Source organism: Bufo bufo, chromosome 3, assembly GCF_905171765.1.
Source record: "Bufo bufo chromosome 3, aBufBuf1.1, whole genome shotgun sequence".
NCBI classification, from domain to species: Eukaryota; Metazoa; Chordata; class Amphibia; order Anura; family Bufonidae; genus Bufo; species Bufo bufo.
In genome coordinates this window covers 380,596,865-380,615,937 of record NC_053391.1, presented here as the reverse complement: position 1 = coordinate 380,615,937, position 19,073 = coordinate 380,596,865, and the positions used below count along the sequence as shown (strand labels likewise).

The window sequence follows — 19,073 nt, the reverse complement described above, 5'->3', positions numbered from 1 at the left end:
GTTTACTGTTAACCAATGGAGAGCTGCAATGTATTGGTCTTTCAAGAGCTCCAATTGAATAAAGCATGTAGAACAAGCCAGAAAATTTCAATTAAGGTGGTATTTAACCCCTAACAGACTGGCTCTCCAGCAAATTTGCATCTCCTTTACCTGCATGTTTGTGGTAGCCTACTTGCCCCCCCCCCACACTCCCCCCCCCAAGTTACCTCTTTGTACCTGTACGTCTTCTTATAAACAGTGAGCTCATATATCTGATGTGCCGCTCTTCTGGCCCAGAGTAGGCTTATGCCTCGACTGACATTTAATGTACTAAATGTGATATTGGACACCTTTTACCCTTGTTTTAGCTTGTTGTTGTAAATGTGAAATATTGTAAACTGCTTAGTTCAAAAATTTATACTTCAATAAAAACCTATTGAACAATAAGAACCTAGGCCCTAGCCCAGGGGTGCACAGCCCACGCACATCTACTGTCCACTCTGTGAGGGCAGCAGCTCCCAGCCCTGCCCGTCTTCCCAGTCCGTACTGCACTGTACTAGGAAGACGGATGTGCCTTATTCGAGAGCGCTGCTAATTGACGTTTCTGGGCAAGTTTTCTACTATAAATGTACAAATTCTCTAAATAATCTATATTAGAAAAACTTTCCCTATCTCTTTTCCTATACATTAGCAAAAAAAATTTATTAAATAAATTCATGACCGTTACACTTTAATGTTCTACTGGGTTCAGGAGACCAATGAAAGATAAACTGACTGCCATTTTAATTTTAGCATTGACTTAAGCTGCCCATACACATTTAATAACTGTTGGCTGAATGATCGTTCGGCCGACCGCTATCTCTCCCGCCACCCCAAACACATACACATTTGACTCTGACCAATGTGTATGTATATTCTATGGGGAGAGGGAAGAAAGCCGCTGCCAGACACTTCTGGTGTCTGCGTGTCTCCCAAGAGAACAAAAGGATCGGGCGACTATAATAATTTCACCCAATCTTTGTCTTCCCCCAACATCAGCTATCTATGGAGAGTCGAGAGCTCCCAACGCACATTAGAGTCTGACCAGATTTAGACCACTGGTGAGACCCACATGTTTTCATGTTCTAACTGGGGAGGCCACAGAAATAAAAGCATGAGATGCCATGGTCTGAAGTATAATCGTGTAACATTTTCTGAAGCAAATTACTAAAGGCTGTGTATCTGATATATAACTATTGGCATATCCAAATTCCTAACAATATCCTATCATGTGGTTGCAGAAGTGGAGAGTCAAAATAAATTGCACTAGATCACCTACCATACATGTTGTTTCCTACCTGAGCAGCAGATGTGCTGAGTAGTGGACAATACTTGTGTCCTATTCTCTTTCAGATTGTACTTGAGCCTGGTATTGGGAAACGTGAATGTAACCCTCCTGAGCAAACAGGCTAAGTAAGTCAAACCGATATTAAGGGTGAGTGGGTCTGTTTTCGCTTCACTATTAAAGTTAGTTTGTAGTATCTGTAGGGGGTGCACTAGATAGAGGAGGTAGAATTAGAATAAAATGTACAGTAGTAAAGAAACAATGAAATCACTAAACCCCTTTAAATTGGGAAAATATTTTGCCAATATGTGCAAATGCAAACTTTTAAATACACATTATAGAGACATTTCATAAGTTTGCATCAGTACTGTCAATGATCTAAGACCCCCGGCTCAAAGTGGCCCCTAGAATCCCTTTGGCAGTCATGCCACCTCCTAATCCCTAAACTAATGTTCTACCCATAGACTTTGGTGTCACTTTGGAAAGGCGTCTTGGTGTACATCTGTATGTGTTCTGGATACATCTGTTAATGTTTTCTCTTCTGTGGTCAGGTTTGCTTACAAAGATGAATATGAGAAATTCAAGTTGTACCTCACAATGATCCTGCTGGTCTTTTCCTTTGTTTGTCGTTTTCTTCTGAACTCCAGGTGGGTATATTGTACAGATGTAGATATTAACGGGCATTGAAGTTATCTACTTTATCTACTCTATCTGTTATCATCACTATCAAGAAATGTAGATGTTAGTCCCTCTTCACATTTCCATTGATCGTTTCTGGCAGGCTGTTCTAGCAGAAAACAGCCTGCCGGAGTTCACCCGATCTAGTGCACTGCCGGATCTCCATTTACTGTAATGAGATATGGCGGTGATCTGGACAAATACCGTTGCATTCAGAGTTTTTTTGTCTGTCCAGATCATCCTGACGGAGATGTGAATGCAGCCTTAGTAAGAATGAGTTTATCACTTTAACATCCTCTTGTTGAATTTACTTTCAGGGTGACCGATGCCATGTTTAACTTCCTTCTGGTTTGGTATTACTGCACTCTAACTATTCGAGAGAGCATTTTAATAAACAACGGCTCCAGGTCAGATTTTATTGTATTATTTTCCTTTTTATAGTCTATATATGTTAATTTTAATATAATGTAGATATTGATTATCTGAACTTGTTGTATGGGCTCTTTCAAATAGGCCAATAAAGGTATCAGGTAGTGGACTCACTGTACCAATCAACCAGTTTCACTTTGGGCTATTCCTGGTGGTCCCCTGGTTTTCACACTTTATTCCCTATACAGGGATCTTGTTATCGTTGCAGGTGAGCCACCAGACTGCTACCTCTTTGAGTAGTCCCAATGTAGTTGCCAGCTGACCCATGGTGCTTAGAAACACGGTTTTGAAGCATCAAGGGATAAGGCAATACTTGTAGTCAGTAAACAGGCAGAGGTCAGGGCAGACTAATCCGATGTCAGTGTACACTAATCCGAGGTAGGGTGGGCAGCGAAGGGTCAGTACGTTAGAAGGGCTATGGTCAGGGAAAGAAGCAGAGTTTTAGCACACCTTCACTGGTCAAATTGGCAAGCTAGGAACCATAAGGTCAAGCACGTTCCACCTAGTGAAGGTGCCTTCAGTACAAACAAAAGTCAGCCATAGCTGGAACAGATCAGGGCATGCACACACTGGTCCTTTAAGGGTCTGCAGGAGAGCGTGCGCCCTAAAGACAGGATGATGGAACCTGGAAGCAGAAGCAGCCTGTGGCCTGCTAGAGAAGCACCAGGGGCCACTATCAGCAGCAGAGGAGGAAGAAGCAGGTGAGGGTCGCAGAACAGAGGGGAGTGGGACCCAGTGAGTGATGAGGCATTCTTGCTCACCCGGAGGAATGGGGCAGCGGTGGGCATGGACCACCAGCACAACAATAGAGCAGACAATGCTTGGGAACAAACGTTCATAGGAACATTTATTCCTGACCATTGCCTGCTCGATAGCTGCATTTACATGCAAGAATTTCTAGGATGAATGATTGTTACAAAGATTGTTTGTCCCCATACAGCTTCCTTTTATAGAGGATTTTAGGTGCCTCCTGAAAGATGCAATTACTCAACAAATGAGTGTTTGCTTGTTGGTTGGTTGAATGGTGGCCCCTTTACAGGCTAATTATTAGGAATGAGTGTTGTAGTAACATTTGTTTCTGATAATTGCCCCAATCCTTGTCCTGTGTAAAATGGCTCTTGCTCCATTCTCTTGCAAACAATAAAGGGAATGGCTCAGCACCAAGACATGTTTATTTTATGTACACCAAAATTGTAAATTACTGTATATAAATGCTAGAGAATATTCAGCCATCAAAATCAGTGGCGTAGCTAGAAATGACTGGGCCCCACAGCAAATTTTTGAATGGGGCCCCCTCCCCCAGTAATTTTTTTCGCTACCCCTTCCTTTTATGCCGCCCCCATTCCTGTGGCTAGTAAAGATCACTCTCTCAGACCAGACCCGGCAGCTGTTCCATCCGTCTATACTGCTACTGTATATAATTTCATTGTGTAATACTGTTGAGGGGGCCCTGACAAAATCTTTTAGTCCTTCTCCTCCTGGATGAGTCCCTTCTGGGTCTGGGCCCCAAAGCAGCCGCTTGCCCTGCTTCCCCTATAGCTACGCCCCTGATCAAAATGGTTTTCTAGGTCAAAAGATTTAGTACCAGATATCTTTAAAATGTAGAAGTAAAAGACCTTGCAGTATACTCACCTTTTAAATCCTTTAGTATCATAAAAAAAAAAATCTTTTACAGAATTAAAGGCTGGTGGGTCCTGAACCATTATGTGTCCACCTTCCTGTCAGGTGTTATATTGACCTGGTAAGTCCTAACACACAATGATTAAACTTTCTCAATTGTATATATTGTTACTGACAAGTATATCTTCAGTCATTGAAGGGGTTGTACTATCTCAGACATTGGGGGCATATCGCTAGGATATGGCCCCAATGTCTGATAGGTGTGGGTCCAACCTCTGGGGTCCACACCTATACTTAGAATGGAGATGGTAAAGTCCCGGAAGGCGCACCGCGGATCTGTGGCTCCCTCCAGTCATCCCTATGGGAGCGTTGAAAACAGCCGACCGGCTTGCTCGCCTATTATTGGAAGTCCCATTGAAATGAAGCGCGGCCACCGCTCCATTCACTTATATGGGGCTAACGGAAATAGCAGAGCCAGCGCTCGGCTATTTTCGGCTCTCGCATAGGAATGAATGGAGGACGGCCACGCATGTACCATGTGCCCTCTGGGACTTTGCCGGCTCCATTCCAAGTATAGGTGTGGGTCCCAGTGGTGGGACCCGCCCCGATCAGATATTGGGGGCATATCCTAGCAATATGCCCAGAGTGTCTGAGATGGAACAACCCCTTTAAAGAGGAGCTGTCGGCTCCCTTGGCAAGTCTACTTTTGTATTAGCCATGAATTAATTCTGGAACATATAATTAATTCTGCATTGTGCCTTACTTCTGGACATTATCATTCCCCTTGACCTAGCAGACATAAGGGTCAGGTTAAAAAATTTGTAAAACAAGTAGGGGGCACTCTACTATCTGATGCCAGATGGACGATATTGTAAACTGATGGTACAATTCACGTAGATAATACAATTATTGTATAGAATAAAAAAAGTATAGCAGTGTAGGTCACTTACAACAAACTAAACATAAAGGAAAATAGATAAAATACAATATACACAATTTGGCGCCAAAAAGATAAAAAAAAGTGGTTATTTAAAAAAAAAAGGGAAATGCAGATAAAAAGTCGCGCTGTGCGATCCTGGTGATCGGTGTTGTGTCTTATGGAATATATGACTTGATCGTTGAGAGCCCTGAAGTCCTTTAGTTGGAGCAAAAAAAGAGTCTATTGGTCAAAAAACTGGATTAATAGTTCGTAGTGATCCAAATGAACAGATATGCAGGTGAGTCAAATGTCACTTGGAGGGATAAGGTTCTATATGTTAGAGATGGTTAGTACAGCATTATTTCTTGATGGTAATACTCCAAGATAAGGTATGCAATGAATGGCAACTATAAAGTCATATATATCAGTACACAGGTTATATGTACTTTACCCCTCCTGAAGGCGTTTTGTCCGGTAGTGGTTCGCTTGGATGATCCAGTCGGTGTGCGATTGGACGCCTGCTTTGTGCCTAGGAACTTCCGCGTTGTTTCACGTGATTTTGCCAGGTCACGTGATCTGAATGGGTCCACGTGATCGGAGGGGTACGTGCGGAGGCCGGACTGCCTCAGATGATGTCACTGTTTAGGCGTGCCTGTATTGACTTGCAAGCTGCAACAATGTGAGCGAAACTTGTACTTGTACTGCTCACATCCAGAAATACATTGGTGTAGAATCCATAAATGGTAATAGCTGCTAAAAACCAAACGTGTTTCGGGGCCTGAACTTGCCCCTTCCTCAGTGGTCAGCAGCATAGTGTCATCTGGGCCCTTTTATAGAAGGTTGCACCTTAATGGGAGGTGTCTCTTTTTTGGGAAAGACGGTCAGAAAAACAGAACTGGATGGTCTTCCAGTCCCGGATCACGTCAGAAAAAACTTAATGGAGCTGAATAGAAGATGGCTACGATATACTGTGTGATTCGTACCGAATACATACAAATTAATACATAAATCAAATACAATAAAAAAAATTAATGAAATAAAAAACAATGAGAAAATTCAAATGGAGTAAAAGATTTCAGATACAGTAGAAAATGCCATGTATATAAAAATGTGACATAAGGAAATGTAGATGGTTTAGACATTGAAAAATCACCTATGTCTAAACCATCTACATAGTCTCACTATATTCCGTTTATACCTATTCCGGAAGGGAACATATCTCTGACAGAACAGAATGATACTAACGCGAGATACATTGAATTTTAATATATGATAGCAGTTCAAAACCGCAGCAGTGTTTTTTCTACCTTTGTGTTTTATATTTCAGGGGTTATTTTATCACCCTTTTTTTTCAAACCAGCAGTAGCATCCTGTAACCGCAGTGCTATCCTTTCCTTATGTCACATTTCCTTATGTCACATTTTTATATACATGGCATTTTCTACTGTATCTAAAATCTTTTACTCCATTTGAATTTTCTCATTGTTTTTTATTTCATTAAATTTTTTTCTTGTATTTGATTTATGTATTAATTTGTATGTATTCGGTACGAATCACACAGTATATCGTAGCCAACTTCTATTTCCATCTATTCCAATCCGTATCAATGAGGACCTCGTTCAGCTCCATTAAGTTTTTTCTGACGTGATCCGGGACTGGAAGACCATCCAGTTCTGTTTTTCTTACCGTCTTTCCCAAAAAAGAGACACCTCCCATTAAGGTGCAACCTTCTATAAAAGGGCCCAGATGACACTATGCTGCTGACCACTGAGGAAGGGGCAAGTTCAGGCCCCGAAACAAGTTTGGTTTTTAGCAGCCATTACCATTTATGGATTCTACACCAATGTATTTCTGGATGTGAGCAGTACAAGTACAAGTTTCGCTCACATTGTTGCGCGCGCATAAACAGTGACATCATCTGAGGCAGTCCAGCCTCCTCACGTACCCCTCCGATCACGTGGACCCATTCCGATCACGTGACCTGGCAAAATCACGTGAAACAACTCGGAAGGTCCTAGGCACACAGCAGGCGTCCGATCGCACGCCGACTGGATCATCCAAGCAAACCACTACCGGACAAAACTCCTTCAGGAGGGGTAAAGTACATATAACCTGTGTACTGATATATATGACTTTATAGTTGCCATTCATTGCATACCTTATCTTGGAGTATTAACATCCAAGAAATAATGCTGTACTAACCATCTCTAACATATAGAACCTTATCCCTCCAAGTGACATTTGACTCACCTGCATATCTGTTCATTTGGATCACTACGAACGATTAATCCAGTTTTTTGACCGATAGACTCTTTTTTTGCTCCAACTAAAGGACTTCAGGGCTCTCAACGATCAAGTCATATATTCCATAAGACACAACACCGATCACCAGGATCGCACAGCGCGACTTTTTATCTATTTTCCTTTTTGTTTAGTTTGTTGTAAGTGACCTACACTACTATACTTTTTTATTCTATACAATAAATTCTACTTAATTGTATTATCTACGTGAATTGTACCATCAGTTTACAATATCGTCCATCTGGCAACAGATAGTAGAGTGCCCCCTACTTGTCTCTTCTAATAATGCATTGTTGGGCACTCCTTCATCTGGAAAATGGACCTATGGACTTTACCCTCATTATATCTAAATAACAGTAGTACATCACCCAGATAGACAGTGCCGCACAGCATTAAGCAAGAAGCATAAAGTAACCCAAGAGATGTTCAGACTAAACCAAAGAAAAAGCTGTAGGGAAACCAGTGTTTATGAACCAGTAGACACATTGACAAGGGCAAAGGAATACATGTAACTTGGAACCACCAGAAGGAGAACAAATCTTGCTGTTCAATTCTTTTGGCATCCTTAGATGCCAGTTTGTCATACATGGGCACATTGGACAAATACAGCTAGATAACTTCACAGTTGATGTGCCAAATATACAGGCAAAACATGGTGTAAATCTGTAAAAGGAAATAAATAATATTTTGGATTTATTTTAATATATATTCTTTATTCTACCTGTTGCTCTCCCTCTTTCCTGAACTGCGTGCGCTGAATTACGGCGGCGACAAAAGACTATAAGCTGTATTTGAATAATAAAGTATTTATTAAACCATTAACAAATCGACAGTTAATAATTTCTGATATATATAGGGACCACTCAAATGAGACGACCTTGACGCGGTGAGTGGCTTAATTACGCTTTGGCCAAAATGTACACCAATGTCTCATCCAGCATGGAGGGCAGAGTGCTGGATGTAGTGTGCGATCACATTTGCATTTTCCGTTTGTATATGTATTTCGCCATAGTGATCTGCACCTACAGGCAGGTTGTGCGGGCTCAACCCCCCACATAATTTCTGATATATATGTATATACATACATACATACATACATACATACATACATACATATTTATATCAATGGTTATATAAATATATATACATATAGATGCACACGGTCATACACTAACAGCATGATAATAAACCGAACTACACTAACACTGTACAATCCCAACTATAACTATAATTCCACCCCAATATCTAGCTAGACATACACTCACACACATACACGTTACCACAGCAGCACCCTCCCACCTGATGCTAGACTGTCTCTACAAGGGGTTACACAATACAAGGGTTACAGGGTCCAATGCAGGGGTAAATGCAGGGACAGGGTAATGCAGCGATTTAAATGCAGGGGTAAATGCAGGGACCGGGTATTGAAGGGGTTAATGGGCATTGGTGGAATATGGCAGGGTAGGGGTAAATGATAATGCAGGGGTAATATTACAGAGAGTAGGGATATATATTGTAGGGGTTAATGCAGGGGTAATATTGCAGGGAGTAGGGATATATATTGTAGGGGTACAATGCAGGGGTTAATATATGTGGGTGGCAGTGGGAAAGGGTTAATAATAATGGGAGCAATACAGGGGTACAGAGGTTAATGATACTCAGGCAATGTTCATAGTCTCTGTTTCTGGAGGGGCTGCTCTGCTCAGCTCATTTCCACTCTTCCATGTGTGAAGTCCTTCCTTTGTTTGTGGTGATGAGCCCTAAAAAAAGAGCCCCTTTGTCATGGCTTGGGCTAATATAAGCCCATAGCAGATTACCTAAGGCGCAGGGATACGACATCATCTTGTGCGTGTGATGGAAGGCATGCACTCAGACTGTAACAGATAACTGCCAATTGGCCCCCAGAAGCTCACTCAGGATCTGTACAGACAAGAGTACAACAGAACAACAGAATTCCTGTCCAATGTGTAAATGAGAGCACCCCCCAGATACACCATGGCACCACACACCCATGTCATTAATCCCTAAACAGAAGAATAACTAGGCTGGTATGTGTAATATATATATATATATATATATATATATATATATATATATATATATATATATATATATATATATATATATTTATCACTCAAAAACGCAAACATTTTTTTGATTGTCATTGTTAAGGGGTGAGGGGCTGTGGAGTTCACTGTTAAGGGGGTGGGGTGCTGTAGAGGTCACTGTTATGGGGGATACGGTTGATAGCTTTTAATGACACACAGAAACATTAAATGAAATAGATGAAATATACCCGTGTGAAGCCTGGTCCTTCTGCTAGTAAAAAAAAAAAATACGTATGTATGTATGTTCCGCGATCACTCAAAAACGCAACCATTGATTTCAACTAAACTTGGTATACACATCCCTTGCTACCTGGAAAGAAATCTTGTGGGGGTCATACGCCCCTACACAGCAGCTGCATGGAGTTTGTATGCTCCAACTGTTTTTGCTACACACACATCAAAAACTCATCAATCAATTTCTACTAAACTTGGTACACATACTATCACTTACTATCTGGGAAAGAATACTGTGGAGGTAACATGCCGATACACAATGAGTTTCCGTCTATATTCTGTCCTATCGTCTTTCTGTTTGTTCTTTACCTAGCGACTGGACCTATCTTCACCAAATTTGGAACACAGGTACATCAGGTGTCCGGTAAGGTTTTAGACCGGGTCTCAGCTCTCAAGGATGTACCGTTCCTGAGATATTCCCAAAAAATGACCTGCATTAGCCAATACAAGCCTGCAAGTCTTTCTCTTCATATCCCAACTGCCATACATACACGGTCACATGTCCCTTATCAGCCAATAGAAGTTCGCAGGCCTTTAGTCTCCACATACACACAGTTTTACTCCAGGTTTCCATAACAACCCAGCCATTTTTCTTCACTGCTGTAGGTCAGCTTTAGGCGAAGGCTACACGACGACATGTGTCGCACGACACATAGGGCAAAACTACACTGCTACATGTGTTGCACGAAATTGATGTTGCGCGACAATTTTTATAATGATATAGTCTATGGTGTTGCACTGTGACCTGTGACATGCTGTGACTACTCAATACACAACGGACCCCATCTAGCCCAGAACATATTAATTCATATTAAGGTTTCAATAGCCACAAGCTATCACATTTCTGTTTTTGGCCTTTATTTTACCATTTAAAATATAAAAACATATAAGAACGACCTATCAGAGCCACATGGAAATTATACCAAACCTACAAACTAGATGTGCATACCCAAGTCATGAAACTACACACGACCGTTTTATTAACAAAAAATCTTTATTGAATACAATTAATAAAAACATATATTGGCGTTAACATGATTCAATGGAATATAACATACAGAAGAGAGAGACCAATTTAAGTGTCACAAAGATTAAATATTTAGTTTTTCAGTTTAACTCATGGATGGCATTGTTTCTCAGGGCTCTTTTGATCACTGTAAACAATCTCGGACACCTGTGATAATTAGATTGGCAGGTGAGCCTAATTTAAGGAAAAACTACTAAAGGAGGGTGTTCCACATTATTAAGCAGAACACCATTTTCAAGCAATATGGGGAAGAAAAAGTGAAATAGTTCAATGCCTTGGACGAGGTATGAAAACATTAGATATTTCACGAAAACTTCAGCGTGATCATGGCACTAGTAAGAGATTTGTAGCTGATTCAGAGCACAGATGGGTTTGTGCAGATAAAGGCACATTGAGGAAGATTTCTGCCAGATCCATGCATCGGATCAAGAGAGCAGCCGTTAAAATACCATTACATAGCAGCAAAACGATATTTGAAGCTGCTGGTGTCTCTGGAGTCCCACAGACATCAAGGTGTAGAGTCCTCCAGAGTCTTGCAACTGTGCATAAACCTATTCGGCCACCACTAACCAATGCTCACAAGCAAAAAATGCTGCATTGGGCAGAAAAATACATGAAGACTAATTTTCAAACAGTCCTGTTCACTGAGTGCAGTGCAACCCTGGATTGTCCAGATGGATGGAGTAGTGGATGGTTAGTGAACGGCCATCCTGTTCCAACAAGGCTGCGACGTCAGCAAAGCGGTCATGTTTTGGGCCGGAATCATGGGAAGAGAGCTTGTCGGCCCCTTTAGAGTCCCCAAAGGTGTAAAGATGACCTCTGCAAAGTATGTGGAGTTTCTGACTGACCACTTTCTTCCCTGGTACAGAAGGAAGAACTATGCTTTTCGTAATAAAATCATCCTCATGCATGACAATGCATCATTTCATGCTGCAAAGAATATCTCTGCATCAATGGCTGCTATGGGGATAAAAGGAGAGCAAGTCATGGTGTGGCCTCCATCCTCCCCTGACCTCAATCCTATTGAAAACCTTTGGAACATCCTCAAGCAAAAGATCTGAGGGTGGGGGGCAGTATACATCCAAACAGCTGCTCTGGGAGGCTATTCTGACATCTTGCAAACAAATTCAAGCAGAAACTGTCCAAAAACTCACAAGTTCAATGGATGCAAGACTTGTGAAGCTGCTATCAAATAAGGGGTCCTATATTAAAATGTAACGTGACCTGTTAAAATGTTGTTAAAAGTTTAATTGAAAAAGCTTTTAATTTCAGTAAAAATGCTTCAAACACAACTAATGACAAATTAATGACAAATTTCTGTTCTTTACAACCCATAAAGTGTTTTGAAACTTCCATAATAATTTGGAACAGTGCATTGTAAGTTTTTCTTTTTTATGTTTAAAAAAAAAAATACTGTTATCATTAGGGGGTTTGTTCAATAAAATTTGAATTGTACTCTTCATAGTTGATAACCTAAGAATTATGCTGTTATTTACATCAATTATTTAGGTAAATGAGAAAAATATAATTTGCATAATAATTCGGATAAACATCAATAAACATAATTTCCACAAAGGTGCATACAAGGTAATCTTTAAAGATATTTGTTAGTAGTAAATAAAATACAAAAACTATCTCCAACACAAACAGTGCATACAGAGGCTTCTAATCAGCTAAAGAGCATAATAATAGTGCCGAGGAGACCACAAGTATCATAAGCCTCCTCCAAAGTTCATGGAAACAGTATAACAGCCAAAACACCCATCCCAGTGTCCCCCACTTACCCAACACGTTTCTCCAGATGGCTTCGTCAGGGGAAGCAAGGAGCAGTGGAATGGCTGCGAGATATATATATATATATATATATATATATATATATATATATATATATATATATATATGAGTTGCAAGAAAAAGTATGTGAACCCTTTGGAATGATATGGATTTCTGCACAAATTGGTCATAAAATGTGATCTGATCTTCATTTAAGTCACAACAATAGACAATCAGTCTGCTTAAACTAATAACACACAAATAATTAAATGTTACCATGTGTTTATTGAACACCATGTAAACATTCACAGTGCAGGTGGAAAAAGTATGTGAACCCTTGGATTTAATAACTGGTTGAACCTCCTTTTGGCAGCAATAACTTCAACCAAACGTTTCCTGTAGTTGCAGATCAGACGTGCACAACGGCCAGGAGTAATTCTTGACAATTCCTCTTTACAGAACTGTTTCAGTTCAGCAATATTCTTGGGATGTCTGGTGTGAATCGCTTTCTTGAGGTCATGCCACAGCATCTCAATCGGGTTGAGGTTAGGACTCTGACTGGGCCACTCCAGAAGGCGTATTTTCTTCTGTTTAAGCCATCCATATGTACTTCTATGCTTTGGGTCGTTGTCCTGTTGCAACACCCATCTTCTGTTGAGCTTCAGCTGGTGGACAGATGGCCTTAAGTTCTCCTGCAAAATGTCTTGATAAACTTGGGAATTCATTTTTCCTTCGATGATAGCAATCCATCCAGGCCCTGACGCAGCCAAGCAGCCCCAAACCATGATGCCCCCACCACCATTCTTCACAGTTGGGATGAGGTTTTGATGTTGGTGTGCTGTGCCTCTTTTTCTCTGTGTTGTGTGTTTCTTCCAAACAACTCAACTTTGGTTTCATCTGTCCACAGAATATTTTGCCAGTACTGCTGTGGAACATCCAGGTGCTCTTGTGCAAACTGTAAACGTGCAGCAATGTGTTTTTTTTTGGACAGTAGTGGCTTTCTCTGTGGTATACTCCCATGAAATCCATTCTTGTTTAGTGTTTTACGTATCGTAGATTTGCTAACAGGGATGTTAGCATATGCCAGAGACTTTTGTAAGTCTTTAGCTGACACTCTAGGATTCTTCTTCACCTCATTGAGCAGTCTGCGCTGTGCTCTTGCATTCATCTTTACAGGACGGCCACTCCTAGGGAGAGTAGCAGCAGTGCTGAACTTTCTCCATTTATAGACAATTTGTCTTACCGTGGACTGATGAACAGCAAGGCTTTTGGAGATACTTTTATAACCCTTTCCAGCTTTATGCAAGTCAACAATTTTTAATCCTAGGTCTTCTGAGAGCTCTTTTGTGCGAGGCATCATTCACATCAGGCAATGCTTCTTGTGAAAAGCAAACCCAGAACTAGTGTGTGTTTTTTTTATAGGAGCAGGGCAGCTGTAACCAACACCTCCAATCTCATCTCATTGATTGGACTCCAGTTGGCTGACACCTCACTCCAATTAGCTCTTGGAGATGTCATTAGTCTAGGGGTTCACATACTTTTTCCACCTGCACAGGCAACAAGCTGAGAGAGCCTTTTCACTGCCCCAGTGAAACAGCTCTTCCTCAGCCCGGGTATACTGCCACCAGTTTTTTGTTTGACATAAGCTCGGTCCACTAACAGGATTATATAGGGTAAGAAACCAACCTGCGGTAGCGCATTACTAGGCCGAAACACGGACGTGGGGATTCGTGATCGAGATACAAGGACAGCACAAGATTAAATTATATATTTAATTGCCTTAAGGGCGCACTAGACCTAACACAATATACACAGAAAATTATATATAGTGGTCTGAGTGGTAAATACAGAGGGCGTGGTACAAACAGGGTTAAGCAGAACAAAAGGTCAGTTTACCAGGTATATGAGTCCTTTGGGTTGTGATGAGTTCTTAGCTGTAGTCACATGGGAAGCAGTAATGTCAGCCGGTTGCAGGTCCCTCTAAACACATGACACGTGTGACCTCCCTTCAGACAGAAGACACGCCCACTTGCTGGCACAGGCCTTTTAACCTGTAGCTGGTCCACTCCCACTCTGCTGGGCTGGCAGCACATAAGCCACAAAACCGATTAGGGTTCATGGCTCCAGACCAGAATGTCTCAGGGAGGTGGTTCTGGGACCAATGGGTCTGCCTGGGTTCCGGCTACCAGTAGAGTCCAAGCATGGTACAGTTATTTGGTTTCTATGGGGAGATATGTATATCTCCCTTCCCTGGCATCCCACCACCAAACTATGACCACGGGCCTGTTCATCGTTGCCACTGGGACACAAATATGCATCTGGTTTATGTCTGTGATGGACGGGCGATTCATAATTCCTTATGAATAGCCGGTTCTATGATGTCTGATAATGTTCATTGAACTAGGGAATGGCCTAGACCCACTAGAGAGGTTTTTCCTGTTCCATTAGCTGGGTTCCTGGCTGGCTGAATGGAGGTGAGAAATTGTAAACAATGGTGGCCTGCTAGAGGTTCTCTGCCATTTGGCTGGGCTTTGAAGCAGGGCCCCCCTGTGGAGTTCACTACTTCTGCTACCTGACAGCTGATGGCTGGTGTGGGAACATGGCTGACATAAAATAATAATCCATATTCCTCACAGTAGCAATTAGAGCATCAGGGATCAATAATCTAAGATGTATCAAATATGTAAATGACTAAAACTATGAACAGACATGCATCAGTAGTTGGATTATTAAAAAATAGTACCAGCTGCTCCTAACCCCTGAAGATGCCGTGTATTCAGCGAAACATGTTGGGGGAGTGTGTATTTAGTTTTTAAATTGTCAGTTTGAGCACCCAGCAGTAGTGGATCGAAGGGACGTACTGCAGGTACAGGATCCAGGCTCAGAGATTGTGATTTAGACAGGGATAGAAGCAAGGATAGGCGTAAAAAAAAACTATATATCAGAATAGGGATGGTCATGTAGCTAGGAAAGTATCAAGATGAGAAATTTCTGAGCCACAAGTGATATAAAATAACAATCTGAGATCGATACGCTAATGTATTTTCTCTATTGCTGGAATAGTAAACTTTAATGAGAAGACAGTTACAATTCATATAAGTAGAGAGGTATGAATTAAATACCCTTATAGACCTAACCTTACCTTGCAATATACTACCATTATAAAAATACATTAATAAAACTAGGTGGTCCACTGAGATTTTTAAATCACAAGAGCACAAAATTTTGGTTCACACAATTATCTTAACATAAATAAGTAATAAAAGTTATATTTTAAATGGTAAAATAAAGGGCAAAAACAGAAATGTGATAGCCTGTGGCTATTGAAACCTTTTTATGCTGCGACTACGGCATGACAGTCTCAGAAAAAAATTTCTTGGGTGGATTTTTGGCGACTTTCGTGTCGCAGTCGCAGCATGTCACATGTGGCAGTGTGACACCATAGCCTATCATTATAAAAATTGTTGAGACAAAATGTCGCGCGACACTTGTCATCGTGTAGCCCTAGCATTAAAGGGGCAGGGCACTGTGAAGGTCACTGTTAAGGGGGCAGGGGCCACTATTAAAGGGGCAACTGCTGTGGAGGTCACTGTTAAGGCAGCAGGGTACTTAGAGGTCTCTGTTAAGGGAGCGGGGTACTGTGGAGGTCACTGTTAAGGGGCGGGCCCCTGATGAGGTCACTGTCAAGGGTGGGGGGATCTAAAACTCACTGTTAAACGGGCAGGCTGCTGTGGAAGTGGTGGGGCACTGTGGGGGGGGTTAGTGTTAAGGGGTGGGGGATTGTGGAGTTCACTGTTGTAGAGATGACTGTTATGGGGGATACTGTCGATATCTTTTAACGACACACACAAACATTAAATTAAATAGATGAAATATACCCCTGCGAAGCCGGGTCCTTCTGCTAGTACACTCACCTAAAGAATTATTAGAAACACCTGTTCTATTTCTCATTAATGCAATTATCTAGTCAACCAATCACATGACAGTTGCTTCAATGCATTTAGGGGTGTGGTCCTGGTCAAGACAATCTCCTGAACTCCAAACTGAATGTCAGAATGGGAAAGAAAGGTGATTTAAGCAATTTTGAGCGTGGCATAGTTGTTGGTGCCAGACGGGCCGGTCTGAGTATTTCACAATCTGCTCAGTTACTGGGATTTTCACGCACAACCATTTCTAGGGTTTACAAAGAATGTTGTGAAAAGGGAAAAACATCCAGTATGCGGCAGTCCTGTGGGCAAAAATGCCTTGTGGATGCTAGAGGTTAGAGGAGAATGGGCCGACTGATTCAAGCTGATAGAAGAGCAAGGTTGACTGAAATAACCACTCGTTACAACCGAGGTATGCAGCAAAGCATTTGTGAAGCCACAACACGCACAACCTTGAGGCGGATGGGCTACAACAGCAGAAGACCCCACCGGGTACCACTCATCTCCACTACAAATAGGAAAAAGAGGCTACAATTTGCACGAGCTAATCAAAATTGGACTGTTGAAGACTGGAAAAATGTTGCCTGGTCTGATGAGTCTCGATTTCTGTTGAGACATTCAAATGGTAGAGTCCGAATTTGGCGTAAACAGAATAAGAACATGTATCCATCATGCCTTGTTACCACTGTGCAGGCTGGTGGTGGTGGTGTAATGGTGTGGGGGATGTTTTCTGGGCACACTTTAGGCCCCTTAGTGCCAATTGGGCATCGTTTAAATGCCACAGGCTACCTGAGCATTGTTTCTGACCATGTCCATTCCTTCATGACCACCATGTACCCATCCCCTGATGTCTATTTCCAGCAGGATAATGCACCATGTCACCAAGCTCGAATAATTTCAAATTGGTTTCTTGAACATGACAATGAGTTCACTGTAATAAAATGGCCCCACAGTCACCAGATCTCAACCCAATAGAGCATCTTTGGGATGTGATGGAACGGGAGCTTCGTGCCCTGGATGTGCATCCCTCAAATCTCCATCAACTGCAAGATGCTATGCTATCAATATGGGCCAACATTTCTAAAGAATGCTATCAGCACCTTGTTGAATCAATGCCACGTAGAATTAAGGCAGTTCTGAAGGCAAAAGGGGGTCCAACACCGTATTAGTATGGTGTTCCTAATAATTCTTTAGGTGAGTGTATATACAGTATATATGCACTCTCCTCTACAAAACCTAACTCTGTATTTTTGCCTATTCTCTCCTTATGTAAAGGGTTTTTCTAGGACTGTAATATTGATAGCGTACCCTAAGGATTAGTGACAGTTTAACTCCCAGGGCATTAATATTGATTGGTGGGGTCCAAATCCCAGTCCCAGGTTATCTCATTGGTGGTGGTCTGTCTACCCAACACAGAGATATACATTTGGCAGCTGATGGGTCTGGTACTGAAAATCACATCGGCAGATTGTAAGTTCTTGCAAACAGGGCCCTCAATCCAGTTGTTTAAGTTATCGATTTAATTTGGCAGTTTGTACTTTTACCCTCTGATTGTAAGTCACTGAGGAATATGTTGGTGCAATATCAATAAAGCTACTTACTGTATTTGTCACTCTGTAAGATGCATCTTGGTTTAAGACAAAGAAAAATAAGAAAAAAAATATATTCTTCATCATACCTTAGATCAGACCCCCAATCTTCATCAGAACTCACATCAGACCCCAGATCAGACCACCAATCTTCATCAGAGCACAGATCAGACCCCCAGTCTTCATAAGACCTGAGGTCAAACAAAAAATAAATAAAACAACTTACCTCTCCTGCTCTGGATGGCGCCGCTACTTGTGAGATTCAGCGTGCACCTACACACACTACGACCTGATGCTGTCAGAACACAGCACAGTGCGGCGCCCAGAGAAGAAGACTAGGGAGCAGTGAGTAAAACCAGCACCATGGGGTGCTATATTCACTGCTCCCTGGACCTACTGTACTAATGACTGCTTTCATAATGGAAGCGCTCATTAGTAATGGATGTTAAAATCCCAGCCCTGGATTGCTCTATTCGCTTTAGAAGATGCACTGACAATCCCCCCCCCACAAACACACACACACACACACACACACACACTTTTGGAGGTGTGTCTTATAAAGTGAAAAATGCAATAATGTTATTTATTATCAAGTGGTTTGCCTTTATAAGATAATTGCAAACTAAAAATAGTTGATGTGACAAACTGCCATTTACCACTGGGCATTATAGAAAACTTATGGCTAGCCTCCTGCCCTACGACTATGGCCCCGGGACATTTACCCTTCAAGAACAGTGTAACAGAACTATGCCGCATGTCTACACAGCGGTGTATACTAAAGATTCTGTGGAACTAAAATCGGATGCGCAAATACACGAACACCGCTGACCCTTACCTTCTTCCATACTGAACTTTCAGCTCCAGAGACTAAGTCCCGTTCGAAGATGGGACTTAGTCGTTTCTCTGCATGAAATTGACCGACCGCACAGCCCAAATCTATGGAACTGTTTTGGGCAGGAAATTGTGCTTGCGGTCGGTCATAAAAGACTTCCACTTAACTTTTGATACGCTGGAGGGATTTGTGTGATTTTTGGAAGTGTTTGTTTGATGTATGCTGAGTTTAAATATGTATTTTTTATGGAGATGGAATGTATGGTTTTAAAGTTACAGTGTATGTTTAAAAACTGTATTTTTACTGTCTGTGATAGTTATGTTAATCCATAATT

The 19,073-nt window shown here is 41.6% G+C and overlaps 1 protein-coding gene across 1 annotated transcript in view; it reads left to right on the top strand.

Moving 5' to 3' along the window:
- Positions 1–19,073, top strand: part of TMEM120A (transmembrane protein 120A) — a 58,918-nt gene that overhangs the window by 23,317 nt on the left and 16,528 nt on the right. The window contains exons 4-7 of the mRNA XM_040424717.1: positions 1,372–1,431; positions 1,855–1,950; positions 2,299–2,388; positions 4,086–4,151. Of these exons, the coding sequence (XP_040280651.1) occupies positions 1,372–1,431; positions 1,855–1,950; positions 2,299–2,388; positions 4,086–4,151 (312 nt within the window). The remainder of the gene's footprint in view (positions 1–1,371; positions 1,432–1,854; positions 1,951–2,298; positions 2,389–4,085; positions 4,152–19,073) is intronic.